The 25,064-nt window shown below is 44.7% G+C and overlaps 1 protein-coding gene and 1 long non-coding RNA gene across 3 annotated transcripts in view; one reads left to right on the top strand and one right to left on the bottom strand.

The window, feature by feature from the left end:
- Positions 1-25,064, top strand: part of vsnl1a (visinin-like 1a) — a 35,870-nt gene that overhangs the window by 672 nt on the left and 10,134 nt on the right. Inside the window, exon 2 of the mRNA XM_004542275.5 lies at positions 7,316-7,482. Coding sequence (XP_004542332.1) covers positions 7,321-7,482 — 162 coding nt within the window. The 5' untranslated portion in view covers positions 7,316-7,320. The remainder of the gene's footprint in view (positions 1-7,315; positions 7,483-25,064) is intronic.
- Positions 631-23,385, bottom strand: LOC105940734 (uncharacterized). 2 transcript variants are annotated; one of them, XR_001167397.4, is made up of 4 exons: positions 23,160-23,385; positions 14,760-14,877; positions 13,598-13,766; positions 631-3,564 (listed from the first exon to the last, which is right to left on the bottom strand). It is a non-coding gene; the product is annotated as an uncharacterized LOC105940734 (long non-coding RNA). The 2 variants fall into 2 exon arrangements; XR_001167398.4 differs by lacking the exon at positions 631-3,564 and having other exon boundaries at positions 8,279-13,766.

The raw sequence follows: 25,064 nt of genomic DNA on the forward strand, positions 1-25,064 counted from the left end.
GGACAGCGAGGCTGTTCTGTGTAACAGTGGGGACTGTGTGAAATTTGACGATTTGTACTTGTGACTTGCGTGGGGTGGGCTGCTATGACATGGCACCGTGTGGTGTGATGTGCTGTAGTTTGTCACTGGTGCTGATGTTGCGCAAGGTGCGTGCGTGTGTGTGTGTGTGTGTGTGTGTGTGTGTGTGCGTGCAAGAAGAAGACGGGGTGTGGTGTGTGTCCTTAACCCCAATCATCCTCAGTGGGAAGCGCCTGGTTGTTGTTTTTTTCTTTTGCAAATCAATCTTGCATGACCACATCACATCCACCAGCCCCATCCAATCATTGCTGCCCCCCCCCCCCCCCCCCCCCCCTCTCTACAGACACACATTAATCTCTCCTGTAATATTTGCCCATATTAAAGCCTCAGATTGCTTTGCTCCTATCCTTGCTCGTCTTAGCCCGGACTCTGCCCGCCTCTCAAGGTCATCCATGTTGGCAAATGATGGCAAAGGGATAGTGTTATGTAACAGCCCACAGCCTGGCTCTGGGGCAGGTCTGTTGTGTCAGACCATACCTGTGTGCTGATGTGTAATTACATGATGTGTAATTACTATCTGTTGAACCCTCAGTGGACTGTGAGACAAAGGGCTATGACTCAGGTTTGGAGTCAGCATGGCGCTCTGCTCTGCATCGCACTGCAGAGTGACCCCTCGTCCCAGACTCAGCCCCACTCAACTCTCTTGCTAAAACAAACCACTGGCTGATGATGCACTAGCTGCCCCCCTTGGCCCTTTGTAGATGTGATTAACCGCCTCAATACATTACAGTGCATATAACTAAGTGTCATCAGGCGTATTTCTTTGGGGGGGGTGTCTCCAGTCACCTCCCTGATTGCTTTCCTTGCCTTCATCCCATTTCTTGCAGTGCGCCTTCTCTCTGGTGTTGACAGTGTAACAAAGTAAGAATGGAAACGAGTTTAGTCATTATTGCATTTGTTAGCCGAGAGGCGACGTTCATGTAAAAAGATACTTTTGATTCCATTTCTCATTTTATTGCAATTCAGTAAACATCAACAACAGGGGGAAGGTGACAGGGAGTTACCGGGCTCGTAGGCAGCTCGCAAGAATGACAGTCAGTGGAACAGCAATGTTTTCAGATACACAGACCATGTGGGTTGCTTTGATACAGCCGATAAATACGTCACTCAAATCATCAGCTGCAGACATAAATGAAAGGTCTCAGAAAAAACGCTTTTAAAAAATGTGTAGGTTGAATAGGTTTTGAAATTGTGCCACGTGCCATGTTGCCTCACGCGTCACTCTAAAGGCTGTGCAGGTTTTATATGAAGCGAGATGGGGTGGGAGGTATCAAGACGATGTGTGACTTGTCATTTTCACTCCTTGAGAAAGGATATATTTGCATTCTCTTATAAAAACACGATATTCATTTATAAGTCCAACTGAGGGTGTAACAGTGTGTGTGCGCGCTCGGTGTACATGCAGTTTTTATTCAGCCGAGAAGGTGTCGACATGTTTGCCTTGCCAGAAGAAAAAATTCTAAAAAGCTGTTGGCAATGATAATATATCAATTATATTTCTGAGATCTATGTGTTAACTCGAACTACACATGGAGTTAATGCTGTAAATGGTCTCACTGCACCAGCATATGCATCGGTCAGCCGTGTTAAACTGTGAGCACCAAGCTTGTCTTGGACGTCTCCTGTCCCAGTGTTGTTAAAGCTGAACATCGTTCTGCTGACTTTGAAGCCCGTCAGCCTTTTTTCTGATGTTACACAACATTTAAGTGTCTCAGCTGTTTCAGTAAAAATTACAGTCATTTACTTCCAGAAACCCAAGAGCCGCACCATGAAGCTGAGCCCATGAATTTTGCGTACCCCCCCTCCTGAAGGCTCAGCTATAGCACCGTGTGCTGTAAAGCTGGATCCTAGCAGCACGCTGGCACACTGCAGATGCAGATTCAGCCCTTGTTCAATGACTGGTGAGAGCAACACTTGCATTGTGATGCGACGCTATTGTTAAGCAGGTTTTGAATGTTTTAGAGGAGAATTACCATTAACAGCGCAGAAGATGTTTGTGTCTTTTATCAAAAGTGCATTCAGTCCCTGGAGGTTCTGACGGGTAGCGTGCGCTGCCGCAGCGCTGCATATGCTGCTGCTTGCTCTTACTGTGCTCAGGGTGCTTTGAGATGTTCCTCAAATGTTTATGAGCTCCATTATCTTTGGGATGCAAAGTGCACTACAATTCATTCTCAATCAGCGAGCGTCTGTGACAGACCTGCGCTCCTAAACACATAAGTAATGCCTTCGTACATGCACACGTGCTTTATAAATACAAATGCATTTACTTTGTCTCTCTGTCACACAGTCACTTACTCACGTATGCACTGACAGTAAGTGAGACCGTCTTCTGCTCACATCTCTTCCAGGGCACGGTGGCCTCCTGCTGCACTCAGGCTCCTCAGTTTCACTGCAACACTGAGGAGCTTTAACCTGCTGCTGCCCGTTACAGGGAAACGCTCGTTTACAGTCAATGTTTCACATCAAGCCTGTGCTACTTACCTTAAAGGGACCCTCGTTTCTACACATTTTTACTCTTGGACTAAAAATTGCTTTGTATGATTCACAGTTCCGAATATTTATTTATGCGCCTCATAAACAGAAAGCTTGAACAGCAGGTGGGAGGGGCTTGTTTCCTTAGAACGGCCTTATTAGTGATAATTGCTCTCAGTGACATCATACAGAGCCGAGCGTAGATTATCTTCAATATGAGCCAAATGCCTGAGCACTCGTACATACGCCAACGTCGTTATTTTCAATTTTTTTAATCAGCCATGTGCTGATGTTTCCTTTTTCTCTTTTTTCTCATTTGTAATTAAAAAACATTTTCACAAAGAAGCCTTATTTCATAATATAGCAGCGCCGTAGCTGTATAGCTGATTCACTTCTGTTGAATAATTGCAATTGCTGCCAAAAATCTTAGAAAGCCAGTTTAGTAGATTCTCACACTGACAGCACAGTGGAAGGATGACAGGCTGAGTTATGAATGAGGAAACTGTTCAGCTGCTTCTTTACAGAACGAGCTGAAAGCATTTAGGATGCCCAGCAGGTCACAGTAACACAGGCGTGCTTTTCTGCGCTCTTCAAAAGCTACTGTTTGAAGGATGCAAGGTTTGTTTTTAACTGAACATTTTTGAGTGTTCAGGTTGTATAATCTGTGTTATAACTACAAGCCAAGTACGTCTGCATTTACAGGTCATGGCTGGTGTAATCAGTGAGATGTTATTCTGCTGTAGCTTTATGTCCCAAAGCTCAGGTAATGATTAGCTCCAATAATATCCATGTATCTGAGTGTCTGGTTAATTTGTTGGTTTGAATGAATGAAGATGATTAAAACAAATTATGAACACACTGATGACACGCAGCAGTCCTGCCGCAGCTCCTCCCTCTGCGTTGTTCTTGTTCAGTGAGCAGCACACAGTAGTGGTGGGATGCGTCCAGTGTACTGCATCTGTTGCATCTGTTGGGCTGCTGTGATATCAGGGTTTTTCTGGAGTTTTTGGCTCCCTGAAAAGTCAGATCCAAAGTAAAATTGGAAACATTAAACAAAATCTTTAGTACATTTTCTAAAAGCAGTTTTTCTGTTTGTTTGTTTTTCTTTGAACAGTTTGGCTCATTTCAGCTTCATTTCGTTTTCTTTCACGAGGCAGTTGTTTGAGTGGATATGTGTTCGTGGTATGTGTGGCTTAGAGTCTGACTGATATCAGGTGATTGATCTGTTTTTCTTCTGATCGTGTTTTTAAAAAGTAACTAAGGAATAAAGTAACTAATTAGTTTTGAAAATAAGTAATCATTAAAGTAATAGGATTATTTTCTTGGAGACGTAATCACTAATTAGTAACTAATTACTATTTTCAGGTAAACTGACCAACTGTTTATAGCTAACTGTTGTATTTGTGACGTTCAGACTGAGGAAGTTGCAGAGTGCCCCCTGCTGGACAAACTGTGCAACGTCAACACCTAATATGGTTGAAGGGTGTTTCTCCTTTCTCTTCTTTACTGTTTAATTTTCGACCGTTATATATTCTGACACTGATGAGTGATCAGCAAACAGCTATAACAACAGCCTGTTGCTAATATTGGCCTGCTGATAAATCAGTCAGGCTCTAGTACAACTAAATTGAGTGCCGTAGGAGTACTGGACTCGCGAAAGTCGCTAAGTGTAAATTACTCTACACGATGAGCACTTGTTATCTTAGCACAAAGGTTTTAGGCCAGCAGTAGAAGGATACAACATTGGTATTAAAGTTGATACCAGCGCTAGCTAGCTAACAGTTGCAGAGTTTACTCAGGCTTGCAGGCCAGCCCACAGTGTTAATGTTAAATTAGCGTATTTACTGTAGAGTAATTTCACTATGTGTGCACAGACACATGAAACTTTGGTAAGTGCATTCGGGTTCGTTCACAGCTTGCTGTTAAACATCATATACACACAGTAAACATGCAGAATACATAGTTAGTGTAACGCTGTGTCCACAGCAGCAGTTTACTTGTTGTGCGTCACATTGAAGCTAACGGTTGGTCATGAGCAGACATTCCAAGCTCGAAAGCAGCATCCTGCAATTTCATCCCCGGTCCTTCCCTCAGAGTTGGGAAAAGTTCGCATTACATCCTCACCGTGACTGTTGTTGTCTTTCTACAGTCTCTTACTGAGCATTAGGAAAAAGCTCAGACATTCTCCATCTGTATTCTCCTCTCTCTTCGTTCCTCTCTGCTTCCATCTTTGTCCCAGTTTTGGCTGGATTCCCACCTCCACCTCCCATCAGGTATTGAAGCTAATGGCTCTGTGTCACACTGTTTCTCTGATTTAATTGGATTTTTGTTCACTGTTATCAAAATTTCATATTTTCAGTACAGTCTGTGTCATAGTGCACCTGCAGCACTTTCATTCATTATGAGTTCATTTATTTGTTGAAATTTCCATGTAGCTTGCAGACAACGTGGTATCACACTTAGTCATTGCATAACTCAAATTTCCGTTTGGTAAACCGTCCCTGTGAACTCGGGTCACGCTGAGCCGAGCTGGAAAAACCTTTTGAAATTGTCTTTCAGGACAAAGTATATCTATCTCCCGTAGAGAGATTTTGGTGCAGGGAGTGTCTGAGCTGTTGAAAAGTCTGCTTCATGCGGTCTTCATGAACTGAAGAACTTTTCATTTTTCCCCATTTGCTAAGAATAACTTTTCTGATCTGATGTGTGGCTTTTTCCACTGTTGGAGTTCTCCATCAACAATCCTGCAGATAGATTAGATGAAGCAACTGAGATGTCCACACACACACACACACACACACACACACACACACACACACACACACACACACACACACACACACACACCATCCGTATCATTTCACGATGTATTATAATAGCCTGACCTGTGGTTCAGGGCTCATAAAAAAGAGCTGCTCTGCTCTTCATCATAGTGAAACAATACAAACCTATTTTAAACTTCTAGGAAGACGTTTGAGTGAAATGGAGTTTGCTGATAACTAGATGGGACTGAAACTCTTTCATGTTTGTGACCATATTAACCAAAATGTTATCACTTTCAAATGCCATAAAAATGCGTTTTTCTCCTTATTATATTTTCCCGTTACGATACAGTGTCACGTATGGCTGCAGGTAGCACTGCACGCTTCAGATCGCTGCTTATGTGTTTGTTTTAATTTGGGGGTTCACATGTAAAAACTCTTTGAGCTTGGGGAGCTGACATCTCTCTGACTCACAGCTGTTATGCTTCATTTCACCTCCTCGTGGCCGACCGAGCACCTTTCGTAGCCCTTTATTGACTTTGCTTTTGTGAACAGTGCTGCTTCATGAAATGAAGGTCTTGCTCTGCTGCTGCCCTCTCTTCTGTTCAGCGAGTGAGCAGCAGGGCTTCAAACATCGGGGCGGGCGCCACTGCTGGGGAAAAGCTCCACCGTATAACCTGGCAGCTAGTTAGCGAGTGCTTGCAGATATGTCAGCGTCTTCCATATAAACTTGTCTTCTAGCAGCCAAGAAGGTTTTTGGATCTGCAACAAGGGTATAGCAGCGGTGCACTGGGACAAAATCAGCTCCAATAGATGATCAATAAGCAAACTTGGCAACTGTAAACTTGTTAATTTAATAACTTCTCACAGTGCGCGGCTGCTGTTTGGCAGATGTGAGAGGATCTTTAACACAGGGACACTTTTCTAAACCAGTCCCTGCGCTGCCTCTGCCACACAGTCACAGTGTAACCCTGCCAATACAAAACAATCATCTTTCTAAAGTTTGAGCTCTTTTGATTTTCTCCACATATTGAAGCCTCGACACGCCAAGAAAGGTGCTCACGCAGAGACACACGTCACACTGTTGCTGCCTCACGTGCTCCCTGGTTTTTGAGCTGAAGAGATCTAATAAAACATCTCAGGAGAGCGAGCGGAAATGTTCCAAAACTCGAAACCATCTTTTTCACATTAGGATAATTATGAGTTGGTTAATGCGCTAATCAAGGCCATAAAGTGGCAGCATCAGCATCACGCAGATGCAGGCAGCTCGATGCAGGAGAGGCAGCTGGGGGGCAGACGGAGAAATTAAGGCACTTTAAAGCAAAACATGCTTGAGTGTTTCAGTGGGTCACAGTCACAGTGGGTTAACTACTTTAGGAGCCTAACATGTCATTGGGACCCTTTCCAAAAGCCAGAGATTCATTTTTAGGATTTTAGGATGAGATTCTCTCTGTTTAGGAGGAACTAAAGGCCAGAACAGGAAATGTGGTTAAAGGTTTAACTGGAAGAACAAGATTTTAATGTAACGTGGTCTTAAAAATAATTCAAAGAAGGACAGGACAGGCACACACCTACGTAAAAAAGATTTTATATGTTGTTTCCCTAGACTGGTAGTCCGCACACATTGTAGTCGTCTAGGATGATTTTCTTATTTATGCTAATCTGGGCTAATCTTCTTTAATGAATGTAATTCAGAAGCTGTGATGATTTCAGTGGTTGAGTTTTCCTTTAAAAACAAAGTAAACAAAAGTGGGCCAAGCAGCTGCTCAAAGGCAGCGAGTCTGACAAACTGACCCTGTTGTCCAAGAGGTGCAAACAGCATTTCACTCCATTTGTTTCAAAGCTTATTTTTAGACGCAGCTCTGGTGTCGACTTCTCTGCTTTCCGATGAATCGCTCTCCAGACTTTTCCTGCAGATTCACACAAGGAGACGTTCTTCTCTGTGCTCTGTATTAATTTAAAGATGCTGTGTGCCCCTCCCCCTTTTTGTGCTTTGCTTGTCACAGGAAAAATGGGGAAACAGAACAGCAAGCTGACCCCTGAAGTGATGGAGGATCTGGTGAAGAACACGGAGTTTAACGAGCACGAGCTGAAGCAGTGGTACAAGGGATTCCTGAAGGACTGTCCCACCGGCCGGCTCAACCTGGAGGAGTTCCAGCAGCTCTACGTCAAGGTGAGGCTCCACTGGCTCACTTTCATTGTGATGGACTGCACACGTGTTATGTGCTACTACACGACACACTGACTCTCCTGTAGCTCAGCGAGCAGGCGTTCACAGAGCAGCTGTTGGTGTGGCTGCTAACAGCGAGGGCAGATTACAGTAGAGGGACGTGACGCTGTGTGAACTGGATGAGGAGAATAAAGAGGCAGCGGCACAGTTTGCTGCAGAGAGTGACGCTCGACTCGCTGTGTGAAGAAGAACCAACGATTTCAGCCAACAGGCTTAATCGTCTTAAAACATCTGAAATATTTAACACATATTTTCACCTATGAATGCTGCAATTACACTTCGGTTGCAGTTCACTGGAGGGTTGATGACATAAACCAGTTATAAAACTGCTATTTCTAATCATCCCGACGACACCACAAAGCTTCTGGTTAACATTTCCAGGCGAGAGGAAACAACAGAAGTGAGAAGAGGAGAAGGAAGGGGAGGATCCGTGCGGTCTAAATACCGCCGGCTGTTGTTTCCACAAATCAGAGACAGCTAAAGACAAACTGGATTTAAGAAATGGGAGAGTTGGGAAACGTTAGGTGCTCCCCTGCTTGGCAGTAAACCATCCGCTGTCTCCTCTGAGACCAGTTCAGTGAGCTCGGGAGTTCCCCCACAAAGACCAGTAATAAACCAAAGACCAGTAAATACACTTTGTTTTTGTGTTTTTGTCAGTCGAGGCGAAACAAACCTGGATAAAAAAAACTACATCATGAAGTTACAGTTGCTTGAATATGTTGGACCAGAAACGCTCAAACGCTCCTCCTCTCAGCCGCCGGGGCCCCGCCCACTCTCACCGCCTCACCTCTGTGAACTCTGCGTCTTCGTATTGATGCACGTTTTGTTTCGCCGTGTTTTCCTCCGCGGTCACGTTAAGTTCGGGTTCAAGTTGAAAATCAGAACACGGTCCAACCGTGTGATGTCACGTCGTGGTACAGGAGGGTTGTATCATATTTATAACACAAAAAAACAAGCAAACAAACTATTTAAGTGTCATATACAAGCAAACAATAAGCTCGTGTGCTGATTTTAGCATTTTCATACATCTCAGGGTAGTTTTGAAACTGAAGGAACAAGCTGTGATGAAAAATGAAGCTACATGAACCTGCAGAGTTTACTTAGTGTTTTGAGCCCTTATGACAACACAAATGTATTACATACAGCTGGATCTTACTGGGCACTTCATCCAGCCCAGTTTAACCAGTCCAGTTAATGAGTAATTCTATCTGATGGGAACCTTAAAACATAAAACTCCCCAAAAAGTTTATTTTTGTGTTCTTGAGCTGAATACGTGCTTCGTATGCAGCAGCAGGAACATCTGGAGACCAGAAGCAGTATGAAGCTTTATAAAGGTGGAGCTCACTGAATCGAATCAGCATCATCAGCTTAAATCTAAATAGATGTGTGCTACCCTTGATGTAACCTAACATGATGTCCACCACAGATGCTCTGCACCAGCACAGCACATTACTGTAAACTCCACCACAGTGCTGCAGGCTAATCGCTTTAGCTGCACACACTCCCCAGTTTTTTCCGGCAATCTTTGGATAACAAAACGTTAATATACTTCGGTTTGCACGGCAGGATGTTTCCCGCTGTGAGAAAGCATCACCTCAGCAGCACAGCTTCTCAAAAGCCTCAAAAATGAGGCTTTGCACACAAGCTTTACGTTTCCAGTCCTTACCTTTGAATATCACCTCCGTCTTTTTCTTTTCTCTCCCTGGGAAAGAGCAGCTGGACCTGCAGCTAGCAGACACACTGTGCCACAGACTGTACACGTATGTATGTTTGCTGATATTTGTGGTAGCGCAACCGAAACTTATAGACATCTGCATCCAAAACGCTGTTCTGGATCATCCCGGCTCACCTCAACCCCTCAGCGTGGCTCCATAGACGATGCATCGATGATGTGTTTTTTCCCAGCGGCGCGTGGAGGGTCTTCTGTGTAACAAGCCTGTTTTTGAAAACTCGGGGACGTGAACAGTAGAGATATTTGTGTAAAAAGCATAAATACTCAAGAATAGTACAGATACATGAAAATTCTACTGAAGTACAAAGTAATTGTGCATCTTCACCTCGGCCAGAAGTCGCCGTCATTAGTTGGAGATAAAGTATTTTTTTATTTTATTAGCGGGACCACGCCTCCAAACGCTCCTTCCAGCTCTCATCTACACATGTTCCCCCTCAGTTCTACAAGCTGTTTGTTCTCGTTTTCGTGCTCCACCCTCCCTCCCACTTCTATTTAGTACATGGGGCTCTGCTGGGCCGGGAGCCGCCGCAGTCCCCTTTGAGGCGTTCCCCAAACCGCAGCTCAGCTCGTACGTTTAGCTACTAAAACGCTGTCAAACCTAAAATGAGGACGTGAGCCCAGCGAGTGAATTTCTATTTAAGCTGGTGATGCTCTTTAGCATCACTTGCCAAATTCCACCTTCATACGAGCTCTACGCTTGTAGCATCATAGCTCGTGTAACAGGAGCTAATATGTTTGGCTTAATCCACAAAGATCAGGCGTGATCACCGCCTTCCCACAGAGAAAACAGACATCAGTCTGGGAGGAGCTTCTCTGAGGGGAAATATTTTCCTTGCTGCTATGCTAGCGGTGTGGATTTTCAGGTTTCCCCACACACTAAATCGGACTTTGAGTCCTGTGCTCACCGGATCTGGTCTGAAATGACCAAAGTTTCCTGTCACAGGCTGGATTTTCTAAAGATTGAAGAGTCTAACGCCTTCCCAGATCAGCCTTATCGTCGAAGGCTTCTTTTAGTCCACCAGTCCCAGCTCTGAATACAGGAAAGTTGACTGGGTGCCTTTGGTTCGGTTTAGCAGAGATTTAGCATGCGAGCAGGTTTGCAGTATAATGACAGTAAAACTACCAGCAGTCAGAGAAGTAGGGTGGGCTGATATTGTGGCATCAGTGTTAGTCATTAAAGATGTGTTAATTTTAAAACCACTATGATGTGTACTTAGTGAGTTTTCCCACAGTTGGTGTGAGCAGGGCTGATTGGAGGCTCACTTGAGTGTACTCTGAATCGCCACAAGAACCACTGAGGCAAATTACGCTGCCATTAAAAACCCTTCTGGGTTTGAGCCGGCATGCTGCCACGTTCCCATTCGCCTCTTTTGTATCTGGGCAGAAAACCATCGTAGAGGCTGATATCAGAGATGATATCACAGATGATTACCTTCTAATGCTAATATCCCACCGTATCGCATTACCTCTGACCCAGCAGTGCGAATTTATCCCCTGATTTCTTCATTTAGTCTTACAAAACAAGGATGAACGCATTCAATGATGATCCAAGAACAAACAAACTGCAATAAAATAGCAAAAAGTGGCTAAAAATATCAACTTTAACAATTATTCTCTATTAGCAGGAGTGCTGCTACTGACAGGAAAAGGAAGGTTTTCATGACTCGAAGTGATCCAGCAGATCTAAACTTATTTATTCACACGTGTGGCAGATCATAAGCAGTCCCGGCAGCTCCCTGTGAGAGGAGCAGCCACTTCTGAATCGCACAGCCCTAAAAACACTGAGTACATGAAAGTGCAGCCGAGTGCTTCCGTACTATCTTGCTGTTACATCAGGCTTATCTCAGCATCTCGTCCTCGTTCACTGCGTGTTTTAACTTTAGTTCTCATGGAAGAAAGCACTCTGAGCCAGAGTAAGAAGCTTTCATCAGGAGTGCCAGGAAATGCTTCTTAACCTGAGGGAGTTACCGTTGTGTAAGACACGCCTTGCCAGTGAGGTCATCGGCGCACTTCCTCTAAATGCCGTCGGAAGTCATGCATCAGCTGAGACCAGCTGTTATAAAGAAAAGAACTGAGGAAGAAAACATTGGAGATGAGTGAAGGTATTCTTGGAGAAAAGAACCCGAACAAAGAACGTCTGTCAGGGCCAGAAATGACATTTTCCATTTGGATCAGTTGTTCCATTAAAGTCTCCTGAAAGGCACCGAAAATCTTTTAAAATGACGGCGCAGAAATAACCCGAGCTGCTGAAGGACGGAAACAGGCACAAAAGAAACCCACGGAAAAAGAAAGAAGCCTCTTTACCTCTCAGTGCGACAGAGGAACAGTTTGGGGCAACGTGGCCCCCGTTTAAAGGGTCCTGCAGGCTTTGGGGGTAAAATGCTGTTATTATTATTACTGCATCGTATTGTGTTTCCAGGCAACAGAGTATCAGCGGTACGGCTGTATTTAAATCCAGAGGGCTGATAAGTGTGGGAAAACAGGGCCGCACATTAACAGGACAGATTGTTCCTGGGTGGCTCGTGGTGGGTGGGAGTGCTGGGGTGGGGGGGTCATGTGTTTAGCAGGAGGGGGGCGGGACAGCATGTTTGCGTTGGCTGAAAGCGAGAAGCAGAGAGGGGCAGAGATGAGAAAAGTAAAAGCAAGCGAAAGGAAGCCCGCGTGCATTATTTATTAGTCATTAGGCCTCGTTGGAGTCGAGCTTCCTACGTTTACAAGCAGGAGACATCCTGCCCGTCCCCACACGGGCCTGCGACAGCCGTCCACAAGCCCTCCCTGTCAGGGTGCTAAACACTCGGCTGCCAGCCTGGAGGTAATGCACTGTTTTGGTTGGACACGCACTTTGTCTCTCGCTCTTGTAGGAGGATGCAGGCACTGCGATAGAGCGCAGGTGCAGAGTGTCAGCTGGAAATAACAGTGTCTGTGTCTGAGGGCACACGTGTGGCGAGTCAGTATTTCTCTGTACATGTTAACGCTGTGATTGCTCCCTCTGCTTATTAGATTTGATTGGAGCTGGAGGGTTATGAACGAGCTGCATTCTCATTAGAGAACGTCTCATTAAATGTGCTGAATTATGCTTCTTTGAAGCCGTCGCTTTTATACGTTTGAAAGATAGGAAATCACATTGAGTCACGTTTAGATTTTAGATTGTAAAATTGGATGAAATGTCCAAATGATAATGGCACAATGCAAATGTGCATTAGTGCGGTAAATGAAATGGAATTTATCCATTTAAATGCAGTTTATATGAAGAGTGAATGAAATCAGAGTTATTCAGAAAACACCCACTATGTTAATCCACAAACCAACTGCTTGTGGATTAAATAAAAGGGAACCTTCTTCTGATTGGCAGAAAGTTTGAACCACAGGTGGTGACTAAGCTTCTATTTGGCTGAAATGACCGTATTAGGGTTATCCTGTCTGTGTGATGTCATACAGAGCCAACAGTATGGAGGACTGTCTAACACAAAGCGTTTAGATTGTAGCTCGCAGGGATTCAGTACAAGCATCCAGCACTGTAACAATATACATGACAGAAAACAGGGAAACCATCATATGTTCTCTTATATCCACATATTTGATCTTTCTTATAAATCACACTCGCTAGGATGATGTGAAACTGAGGCTGGTTGTCTTCTGTACGTAAAAGTTAGTTTAGCTGTAAGGAAAAGTTTACCCAACAACGTGCAGCCATTGGAGGCCAGTTGTAAAGGCAACTATAGGAAAGCATTTTTATAATGTGAGTCATTGCCACAGTAAACACATTCTGTCAGCTGTTCATTTCATGACTTATTAAATTCAACATGATGTTTAGTTTGTTCCAGTTGCAGCCAAGCAGGACACAAAGCAGAGTCTGAGTCACAAAGAGCCGGAGATCATACGGAGCCTGTGGAATCCACAGATCCTGGTCAAACTGTCCCAGGTCGCTGAAATGACTCGTTGCAGCCATCGCGTCCCAGCGGATCTTCACGTTTAGCGGCACTGCCAACACCAGACAGCGACATAAAAATTGATCGCAGGCTTCTGTGCCAACTCGCACTCGAGTGCGTCCATGCCACAGTGTGTGAAATTTGTCATCCATGACATGCCAGCTGCTCCGTGAGCCATTTGTAACAGGATAATGACACTCGCAGAAACAAAGAGGTGATAGATTTGTGTCACTGCAAAATTTTTTGTTTTTGTGCTTGAAGCATGCACACACACATGCACACACACACACATGCACACACATGCACACACACATGCACACACACACACATGCACACACATGCACAGAAATGCGCATGTTTAACAGTGATCCAAACACTTGCAAAACAGGATTCATACCTTCTTGGTGTTGTGTGTCTGTGTGTTATTGTGTTGTTTGCCAAGTAACATCCAGTGAGCATCAATAGACTTATTGTGATAAGGCAGCATCAGTATAATGGCCTTCATTGTGGTTTCTGCTGCAAACAGAAACTCTGTCTTTTCCCTTCCAGTCGTCTGTGGCTGACTCCTGCATTAAAACAGCAAAAAGACAGAAAGCGAAACCAGTTTGAGTGTTTGCTAAATGCATTTAACGAGGTCCTCATAATCCCTAAAACCAGGGAAATATACACGGAGACATCATACGTGTGCTTTGTGGCTGCGCGGGAGGCGATTGATGCATTGTTGTAACGCTGGCCCACGCTCAGCCAGATGCTGACCTGAATATGCAGCAGATGTATGGATGGATTCTGCTCAGTCGCGTCACGCTTTCATAGCCTCAAGGCTTTTCCTGTCGACGGGTGTGATGCGCGCGCATGTGTGTTTGTGTGCACCGTTCAGCAGACTGCGAGGCTCCCCGTGTTCCCCACAAACAGACAGAAAGACGGATCGGAGGGCTGAATGCGAGGAAGGTAAATGGAGTGACAGAAGGACACTGACATCATCTGGCCAACAGCCCGTCTCTGCGAGGAAACATATGTCCCCTAATCACAGGAGACAAAGACTGAAACGACCGCGCTGCAGCCTCAGATTGACATGGAAAATTAGCTATAGGAGATCGTTTGGCATAGATGTGACAGCGCACACTTGTACAAAAACAAATAAAAGTCTTGGGCGTATACATATTTAATAATTCTGTGACAGCCAAGCAGCTTGGAGCTGAGAGATCTCTGTACTGCACAACAAAATGTGAATATTTTAAGAGGCTGCTACATCACTAATTGTTGGGATGTGTCAGCGTGGACCAGTATCAACCTTAGTTACAGTGAAGATTTTTTGTTTTTCTAGCTACAAAAATGGAAAACAAATGACACAAAAACAAATCACCACGTTTTGGACGAAGGGTGCAAAATCAGGAACAACCAAAATGGAAACAGTAATCCAGCTACTGATAGGCAGTAACTCGTTAGAGTGGGTGATGGTGGATATTAACAGATTGGATTTTAATCAGACAATTTGGAATTTCATTAAATAATTGAAAATAATAATAATGATAATTAGACTTGACTGTGACGATGCTTACCAGTGTCTCTCTGTCTGGCTGCAAACAGCTCGGGGAAGCACTATCTACTCGCTGTGCCACAAACTGTAGACAATGGCACACAGCTGTGTAGCGTAGGCTCAATGCACTGCTGCTGCTGCTGCAAGGAGAAAGCAGTGCATGATTTAGCCTGCTGTGATTACCCAACATAACTCACTAAGTAACTCTTTAAGACACCCCATGAGGAGACGGTGCAGCCCACACCCATCGCAGTGTTGCAAACAAACTATTTAAGATTTACATCTACACAGGACGGCCCGGTGAAGGCCACACCAGATGCAAAAGGCAAAGCCGTCTGCCAGACGCAATCCTGGCCTCAAGTCCTGCAACAGAGCCAGCCGCTATGGTCTGACCGCAAAACACTAGGCTGACCATTTAGATGTAGGCTGTCGCTGAGGGGCACCCGGCACCTGCTACCCGAAAGAGGGTCTGGCTGCGCATTCAAGCCGTAAAACTAGTTGACCGCTGCACAAATGAGAGGAAGGCTCCCCTCAACAAGCCCCACGATGTGGCCACCCTTCGAGTCGAGTGCACCCACGCTCCAGAAACTCCTGAAGACGCTTACGCCTGCCGAATGGCCTCCACGACCCAGCGGGACAACAGCAACTTAGACAGGGCTCTGCCCAGGATTCGGGAATGGAAGGTGACAAACAGCTGGTCTGTCCTGCTAATCGGCCCGATACGCCTGACGTACGCCACCAAAGCACACACAGGGCAGCCTGGCACTGAGCCGCCTCCACGCCCTGAGTGCGAGCTGTCCGAGGCTCAGCGGGGACAGTAATCCAGGACTGGGCCGCAGGACCACCGCTTTCCCATCCAGCAACTACCTGCAGCAATCCCGACAGAGCATGGAGTTCACAACAAGGCTGTTTTCTTATCCAGTTACTTAATGAAATAATCAATAGAATACTCGATTACTAAAATAATCAAACGCTGCAGCCCTACACACTTGTACAGGCTTTTGTGTAACGGTTCATAATGTCGTCTTTGTGTTTTGTCTTTTATTTGCACGTGTTACATTTTTACGGATCGTTCTCGCGCTATTTTCTGTAAATTCTTTGATGTTCTGTTATTCTGGTTTAGAAAGATTGAAAAAATGTGTTACTATAATTTTACTGTAAAATAATAAATGTAACAAAACGATACACGGAGCAGGACAACACCAAAGCTCTTACAGCCCCTCGAACATGCACAAAGAATATCAAATTATTATAATTTCCTATTTGATTCCCATGTCGATTCCTGCCATTCTCCCTCCTTCCTTTCTGCATCTTCCCCTTTGTTATTTCCTCCATCTTTGCCCACTTCCTCTCTCACCTCCCTTCCAAGGAGGCTTGTGGCTGCCGTGCACTAAAAATAGCTTTTGTCATCTCAGAAGCACTCATGCCATTCTCCATCGTTGTCACAACAAAGCGCACACACACACAGTGCTGAATGCTACACACTGCGGCTCCTGAAAGGCAGAGATTCCATCGACAGCATGAAATACTTCGTGTCGACTTCAGTTCACGAGTTGCACAAATATAGAAACAATCCCGATGCTCTCGAAGCTGCTCAGGAACCGCGAAGCAGACAAATGACGATGATAAACTGGAGACTAAATGACTCACTCATTATGAACACGAGTAGTTTACAATGTTTGGAAAGCACACAGGGAGGAGAATCTGACACTGAGTAAGCAGACTGTAATTTTCACAAAGACAAACAGTGGTTTCTACACCGCGAGTCCTTCAGAACAGAAAATTGGTGTTAATTGCTCCGAGTGTTGCAGATCAGATGCACTAGAAGCTGTAGAGCTGTAACGGACACGTGAATGTGCTTGCAGAGGCACGTCGAAACAGAGAGAGCGAAAAGGCCGACGCACAGATGGCGACTCGGAATAATGAATTGCTTTTAAGCCTTCCGGCTGCTCTCTGGCCTCTTTGCGGCGCCTCGGTCCGGACTGTAAAAATGTAATTGAATTATTCAGTAACTTTGAGGGCACCTCACTGCTGCTGCTGAGGTGTGGGAGCAAGAGAAGAGGAAGTAAGTGAGGGCCTTTAGATGCACGGAGAGCGATAATGGGGTCCGTTCAGCAGGGGAAATTATATTCAGACTGAGCCGCACACTGGCACATCCTCTATCACAGACGAGTGGTGAACAAGGCTATTAGTGTCACGGTGCAGGCTAAATCCCGCCGTGGCAGCCAGAGTGACCTTCAGCTGGTTAACAAGAGTGCAAACCACCCTGTCAGCAAGCTCCACCCAAGAGAGAGACGCCGCAGCCCCATCGTTCTGACCCCTGACTTTCATGTGGAAGAAGTCAAGATTTTATACACACATATTATATTTACCAGTTTTCAAAAGGCATGCACATTCTCAAACACATGGACCTTTAAAAATAGGATAAGATGTGCATCGTGAGCTTTTCAGGCTTTAAAACTGTTCAAGAAAAAATATAATTATTGTTGGAGAGGATCTATTACACTCACGTCTACCTCTATGCTTGGACTTGGACTCAGTGAAATCCAGGTTTATCCTGATGACCCCCTCACAAACACAAATCCTGCACTCACTGTGGTGCTGTAGAACCTGCTGTTCGAGTCCACTGTTTCAGATTTTACTCACTGCCATCTTTTTATCTGTCCTCGCTGACCCAGCTGTCCAGTCTGGTTTACTTGTCATGACTGCAAGAGAGAAACTATCGTCAGACCGTTACAAAAGTGAAGCCATTACAGCGATGAGACCTTTGTTCTGTCACAAAATGATCCCAACCACACAACAGCTCGTGTCATGCTTCAGTTTGTGCCATAATTGCATCGATATGATTTGAGCAGTAAGATAAACACATTAGTAAATTGGTGGTTATGCAGTGAGGGTCTCTCAATCAGCAGCATCTGAATTTCCTTCCCCGTGGGTATGCCATGTCAGATAATAAAGCCAACAGATTCCCAGAATGAAGTTTGTTTTTCCAAAAGCATTTAATTATGGAGGCAAATCTGGACCGATTCAAACTGCTGTGACTGACGTGATAAGTGCTGCAGAACATCACGTATAAGCACCCATAAAGCCTACGCCTCAGTACTTACATAGAACGTGACATATAGCCTAGCCTACATGTGGCCACTATGCATCAGTAAGTGCGTTAGCTTCTCTTTTAGTCTGAAGAATTGGAGAAAGTTTAGATATTTATGTCCCTGAGCTGTAAAGTAAGACTTTATAATGACGATGATAATAATCAACAGACTTGGATATAAAACATGAATACAACTGCAGAATTATAAAGGGATCTGCTATGTTTTTCCAGATTCTCTGTACTGTTCTGATGGTAGGTACGCAAACTGATCAACGTGTCAGATACTGAGGTCGATGTAAGTACGCCTATGAGCCAAACAAGTTATGTCACGTATGATGTCAGGTAGAGCAGATCAGGCATACACCTGCTCCACAGTGTAAGGTGAATAAGGATTCATTTGAACCATTGTCATGCAAAGCTACTGTAGTGGAGCGCGTGTGATGTCCGTACGCTTTTGAAATATCAGAACTGCGCACATGCACTCAGGGGCTCTTCATTAGATACTCTTGGCTGGTACCAGGTTGGAAGCTCGTTTGTCTTCATTTTATATGGCACAGATTTAACAAGGTGCTGGAAACATTCCTTCGAGATCTTGGTCCATATTGAAATGACAGGATCACACTGTTGCTGCAGATTTGTTTGGTGCATGTGATGCAAATCTTCCGTTCCATCACATCCAACAACGGTGCTCTGCTGGATTGAGATCTGGTGACTGTGGAGGCCATTTGAACGAACTACAGTGAAGTACAGCGTCATGTTCAAGAAAGTGGAATGATCTCCTGGAAGCAGCCATCGGAAGATGTGGTCGTAAAGGGATGAACACGATCCGCAGCAATACTCAGGTAGGCTGTGGTGTTGAAATGATCCTCAGCTGGTACTGTGGGCCCAAAGTGTGCAAGGAAAATATCTCAACACTGTTACGCTACCTGCAGCAGCCTGCACCATTAATACAAGACAGGATGGACCCATGAAACGGCTTCATGTTGTTAAAATTCTGGCCTATGGGCAAGAGATGTTTGCAAAGGTGCTACCTTGTACCTCCATCTCAATACTCACCACGAGGATGGTGTGATGCATCACGGAGGACGCCTCGCCGCTCTTCCATGACTCCCAAAGTTGAGTCACGAGAGGTGGGAAGTTGTCATGCTCTGGGATTTTAGACCTGTGGTTTCTTACGAGGGCCGTGAGATTGTTACTGACCTGCAATCGTACTGTTGTAATGTTTACATCCACAGCAAGTGAAAAATACCAAGCGATACAACAAAGAGTCAGTTTGTTAGAAGTATAAGGGGCGATTGTGGCTCAAGAGTTTGAACTTGTAATCGGAAGGTTGCCGGTTCGAGCCCCGGCTTGGACAGTCTCGGTCGTTGTGTCCTTGGGCAAGACACTTCACCCGTTGCCTACTGGTGGTGGTCAGAGGGCCCGGTGGCGCCAGTGTCCGGCAGCCTCGCCTCTGTCAGTGCGCCCCAGGGTGGCTGTGGCTACAATGTAGCTGCCATCACCATCACCAATGGGTGGATGACTGGATGTGTAAAGCGCTATACAAATACAGGCCTTTTACCATTTATAAGGTTTGACATGTTGTGCAATCAGAGATGCTCTTCTGCATACCTCGGTTTGAGTTACTGTTGCCTGTTTCCCTCTGACCACTGACATCAACAAGGCATTTTTGCTGGACGTGTTGTCTTTGTTTTTTTCTGCCGGACAGACTAGTTACCCTCCGAGCAAACTCAGAGAGCAGGCAGGACGCCCGTACCTGTGAGAAGTGGATCGAGAGAGGAGAAGGTTGCTGCTGTTCATGTAATTGCGACACCACAGCACGCAACACATCAAATCAGAGCACTACTGATTACTTAAAATTAGAGCAGTCAGCTGGCAGCACTTCAGTGCGTGTAAGGCAGGTGCTCCTAAAGTAGGTTACAGACGTGTAGCCTCCAGAGTGCAGCTAGCTGTACGTTGGCATGCACCTCAGGGTGAGAACGAGCACACGTCAAAATTACATCCCTGACTTTTATAAATAGGCTCATACGGGGGAGATGATAGAAGCCATTAAGACATCGTGTGGGTGTGTTAGCCCTCTCTAAGTCAGATGGAAACAACACCGTGGCAGCAGAGGCGACAGAGCCGTGAACGTGCAGAGTCAGGACCGGGCTTTTCCATGTGTGCACGCACGCACAGACTCAAACATGACTGAGCAGTCATGAATAATGAATTCATGCTCGAGGAGGAAGAAGCCCAGGATGTTTGATGAGTCGTGTAAAATGAAAGCACAATGCAAGTAATGAAGCATGCTGCAGACATCCAGAGAGAACTCAGAGGAGGTCGTGTGTTGTTGTTGTGTTGTTGGGGTTTTTCCCCGTTGTGTGGTATTTCCTCACCGCCTCAAGTCCGGCCTTAAGAACAGGAACTTCTATGTGTCAATTAGCCAATTTTCATCACAAAATATAGAAATCACATGCGGGGTCCCCCAGGGCTCCGTCCTAGGGCCCCTCTTATTTAGCATTTACATGCTCCCGTTAAGCCAGATTATAACCACCATATTAACTACCACAATTATGCAGACGATACTTAACTTTATATCTCAATGTCACCAGGTGATGTTGAACCTATCCAAATTAATAACTGGATGTCTCATAAGTTCCTTCAACTGAACAATAACAAAACTGAAGTACTTCTCTTTGGACCCAAAAAAGAGCGATTAAATATCAGTAATCAGCTCAAGCTGGTCCAACTAGAAACTACCGACCAGGCCAGAACTTTAGGTGTAATAATGGACTCAGACCTGAACCTCCAGGGCCACATCAAAGTCATAACAAAGTCAGCCTCCTATCACCTGAGGAACATTTCTAGGATTAAAGGACTGATGGCACAATTAGACCTAGAAAAACTCATCCATGCATTTATCTCCTTGATTACTGTAACAGTATCTTCACAGGTTTACCCAGAAAACCAATCAGACAACTGCAGCTGATCCAGAACGCTGCTGCTCGTGTTCTCACTAGAACCAAGAAAATAGAGCACATTACTCCAGTTCTAAAGCCATTACACTAGCTCCCTGTAGCTCACAGAATAGACCTTAAAGTGCTTTTATTAGTTTATAAATGCTTGAATGGGTTAGCGCCAGAGTACATTAGGGATCTGCTGTCATGGTACAAACCATCCAGATCAGTCGGGTGCTCCAGCTCTCGTTTACTGACCGTCCCCAGAACCAGAACTAAACCTGGAGAAGCAGCTTTTAGTTTCTATGCCCCTCACATCTGGAACTATCAGGAGACTGCAAAGCTGCAGAGACACTGAACTCTTTTAACTCTAAAATTAAAACTTACTTATTTAGACTTGCTTATGAGTAACTGATCCTATTATGGCTCTCTACTGGTTTGTTTTAATTTTTCATATAAATTATTGTCTTGATTATTGTTTTATTGTAAATGTTTTCTTGTATTTTACTTTTATAATGTTTCATGTTTTATTTTAATCATGTAACGCACCTTGAATTGCCTTGTGCTGAAAGTGTGCTACACCAATAAAATTGCCGTGCCTCTCCCCCTCCCTGCCTCTCCCCCTCCCTCCCTCTCAAACGCTACATCTCTTTCTTCCCTCGCCTCCTTTCTTCTTCTCCTGGCCCCGGCTAAGCAGGAGAAGCTCGATCGTGAGCTTTTGTTTAAAAGACGCCTTCAAAAAAGCACAAGCTGCTGTGGATTTATCTGCCAAGCTCTTAAAAGACCATTTTAGACTCACCACTGGCAAAGGGAAGATAAAACAGTCGTCCTTTTATTTCTGCCCTGTTGTTCTGCTTCGCTTTGAACTACGTCACACGGAGCAGAGGGTAGCCCTCAGGTCCACCTGCCAAAGCTGGCAGTGACTCACTCCTGCACCTCTTACTAGCTTTTCTGTGTCTGATGAGAGACACGGAGGAATAATGGTGGATAAGACCGGCTAATACACACACATATATGTATATCTGATATTTATGTATCAGAATGAAGAGTTTTAATCTGGATTATTGTTTAGGAATTTTGCTATGGAAGCAACATGATGCGTTTATTCATTCTTTCCTCGTTGCCAATAGCTGTTCTCCTCACTCGCTCCCTCGGGCATTAAATATGCTTCCACACCTCAACAGTGCCATCTGCTGTTGTGCTGTCATTTATGCTCCTAATGCAGAGTTGCTGCTGCCAGATGGGTGTTTTGTAACCACTGATAACCAGGGTTGGAGACAGGTTAGTGCCAAATTCCTCTCAATGCACAAGCAGCCCAGGAACGGGCTTTTCATGCCGATTTCTGGACTGCAGCGGGACATCTCGCCAGCTTCTCAAAGCAGGCTTTCATATCGTTTGTATGTGGTGTCGTAACAGACACTGGTGGGACTGGTTTATGGCTCTGTGAAGTGGCTTCTCTTGCTCAAGGCCCAATATTTAGTCCTTATTTTAAAATCCTCCCCCTCTAATCAAAGCAAACTTGCTTACTTAAAATCGTCATCTTAAAAAAACTGCACTCCTGGCTACTATGGTAACAGCACGTGTGGTTTAAGACGACAGCAAACACATGTTGTTTTACAGGTCAGCATAAAGTGACAGCAGGAGGGCGCAGAGCAGAGCGCTGACGTGTTTTCAGTAAGCTTTAGTACATTTCTCCCCGATGGTACCGTAGAGAAAAATCTAGTAATGTCTGAAGGCTGTGGGAGTTTTTCCTTCCCACTGTCGCCAAGAGCTTCCAGGATAAAGGCTGTGATTTGGTGCTGTATAAACTGGGATACAGGACAAAAAGAAGAACATCTGCACCATCTAAGATTACAGTTGTACAGTAATGATCCTTCCGCAGGTTCACCTACGGAAACCTTGTTACGACTTGTCACAGTTTTATTGACTGTGAAGCACTATGGTCAACACTGTTGTTTTAATATGTGCTATATAAATAAATTTTGATTTGATTTGATTTACATTTATGAGAAAAGAAAAAATATGGATGTTCTCTGAGATACATTTGCAAGACTCAGAAGATTTTGTATGTTTGATGTTAAAGTCTAACCTAAGCTCAGGTTATTATTCCCAAAAGTTTCAAACATCTCTCAAGTTTTTTCAGAACAATTTTTCCAGTTTGTTTCATAAGACGTTATAATATCAGAGAAAATCGGATTGTGTTCTTATTCTTGTAATAAATAAGTGACTTTGACCTCAGAAATTAGTTTTTTAATCTTTCCATTTACCTGCACTCCCTAAGATGCTAGTGTAGAAGAAAGAAACAGATGTTTGACTGTGTGAGGACGGAGGTTTCATCAATCAACAAAATGAAAAGCAGCTTTGATTTCACAAAAATAATTCTACTTACTATGAAAACGACACTCGCGTCTTAGGTGAGCTCTTCTTGTTCACTGACTGTTCTTCACACACTGCTCCCTTGCTACAAAGCTGATATCGCAGCCGGCACTCACCTGAGCGGATGACTAAAAATGCATTTTCCAGAGCAAAGTGTGTGTTTGTATTTGTGTTGTCTGTTTGAACCCCGGGGCCTTGGACGCAGGAGCAGCCACAGATTTGCGCCGGCTCAGTGTCTGTATCTGGCACGTCACTGAGCGTTTTATGTAAGAGCGCACGCACACGCAAGCAGACACGCTGCAACCTCCCCACCCCCCCGATTGATTATGCATGTTTTCTCCTCTCCTGCTCTCGAGCTCAATGAAGCAGGACCTCTGGTGGCGTGGTGATGTAAACAGCCGTAGAGCAAAGCGAGGCTAGGGTATCTTTGCTTACATCTCACGCTGTTGGCGAAGGAATGCATGAAAGGTGAGGCCCCCCCCTCCCCCCGGTGCCAGAGCGATGGAAACTGTATGAAACACGTCAAAGCTAAAGCCTTGTTGTTACAGACCTCGAGCGCTTTGAAGGGCGGATCACAGGCTCAGACTGACCTCTGCACCCTGTGCTCGTGTACTGGAGAGATGCACAGCCAATAACAAATGTGCCTTTGATAACAACAGAGAGGCAGAACAGAGTGTCCTGCAGGGCTCTTATGCAAGGAGACCTTGACCTCGGGGGGGCTGTGTGGATGCATCACCAAGAGATCATAAATTATTACTATATTTATCAGTCTGATTTATTGTTATTGTCTCCCTGTTGGGTTTAGTTCCCTGACAAAAGAATATTGAACCGTCCATATTAAGGGAAGCGATGACCAGCAAACTGAGTGTCGAGTATGTTCACTGTGTGCAGCTCTATCGAAGCAGCAAGTAGAATCATTTGGAAAGGGATAGATTTCAAATGATTCCCAATCCATGAAAAACAGAGTGACGGAGCACGGCATCGACAGGGCAGCGGTTCAGAGTGGGCGCTGTGGGACTCTGAGTGCATGGATGGTAATAGGTCATGTGGTTTGACATTTGCAGAGGTCTGCAGCATGTAAAGCAGCTCATCTACTGGCTTTGTTTGGTAAGATTATAAGCACAATGCATGATAAGGCTGGTTTGCATCTGTTATTATTTTTAACCTCCTCAGACCTGAACTCTTCCACAGCAGCATTTTTAATTTCTCTTTGATATTTGGGCTGATTGGGACCTGATGAATGTAAAAACAAAGAATCACCAGATTATTTTTTTTACCTTATTTTTGTTTTTAAGAAAAATGAGAGCCACTTATGAGGATATTCGATAGAACAGTAGCAGGATAATGTCCTCGTAAGTGGATATCAGGCCCTTGTTGAGCAAAATTGAGTATTTTTGTCTAAATAACCCAAAATGTGATGTCCACATATGTGGACGCAGGTCCTAGGAGGTTAAAGCAAAGCAGTGATGCTTGCATTTAAAAACAAAATACATTCAGCACTAAATTTACTGATGGATTCTTATAATTTGCTTCCAGGAAAAGCCATCGAATGTATTTACACTTCAGATTACCTCACTGTACAGGAGAGTCTCCTGTCTCTGTTTAAAAGCAGCTTTCCATGTATGACCAGTTTTATCCAGGTGACCTCCAACAACCAGTTGTTTAATACTTACTTTTCCATAGTAACTTGGAGTTGCTGGAGGGGGTGGGCACTGACCCATGTGTGAGTAGGGCTGTAGCAGCCAGTTTTACACCAATCACTCACTCGCTGGTCATTCTCATTTTTCCCTAGCAACCAGTGCCACCCCAACGATCACAGATGGTCTCTAGGTCTGGGTTGGTTGGAGCCTAGATTGTAGTCAGAGTCATGATGATGTCACGATAACATCATAATAGGGTCATTGTGTGATGGTGGCTT

Source organism: Maylandia zebra, linkage group LG15 (genome assembly GCF_041146795.1).
Source record: "Maylandia zebra isolate NMK-2024a linkage group LG15, Mzebra_GT3a, whole genome shotgun sequence".
Classification (NCBI taxonomy): Eukaryota; Metazoa; Chordata; class Actinopteri; order Cichliformes; family Cichlidae; genus Maylandia; species Maylandia zebra.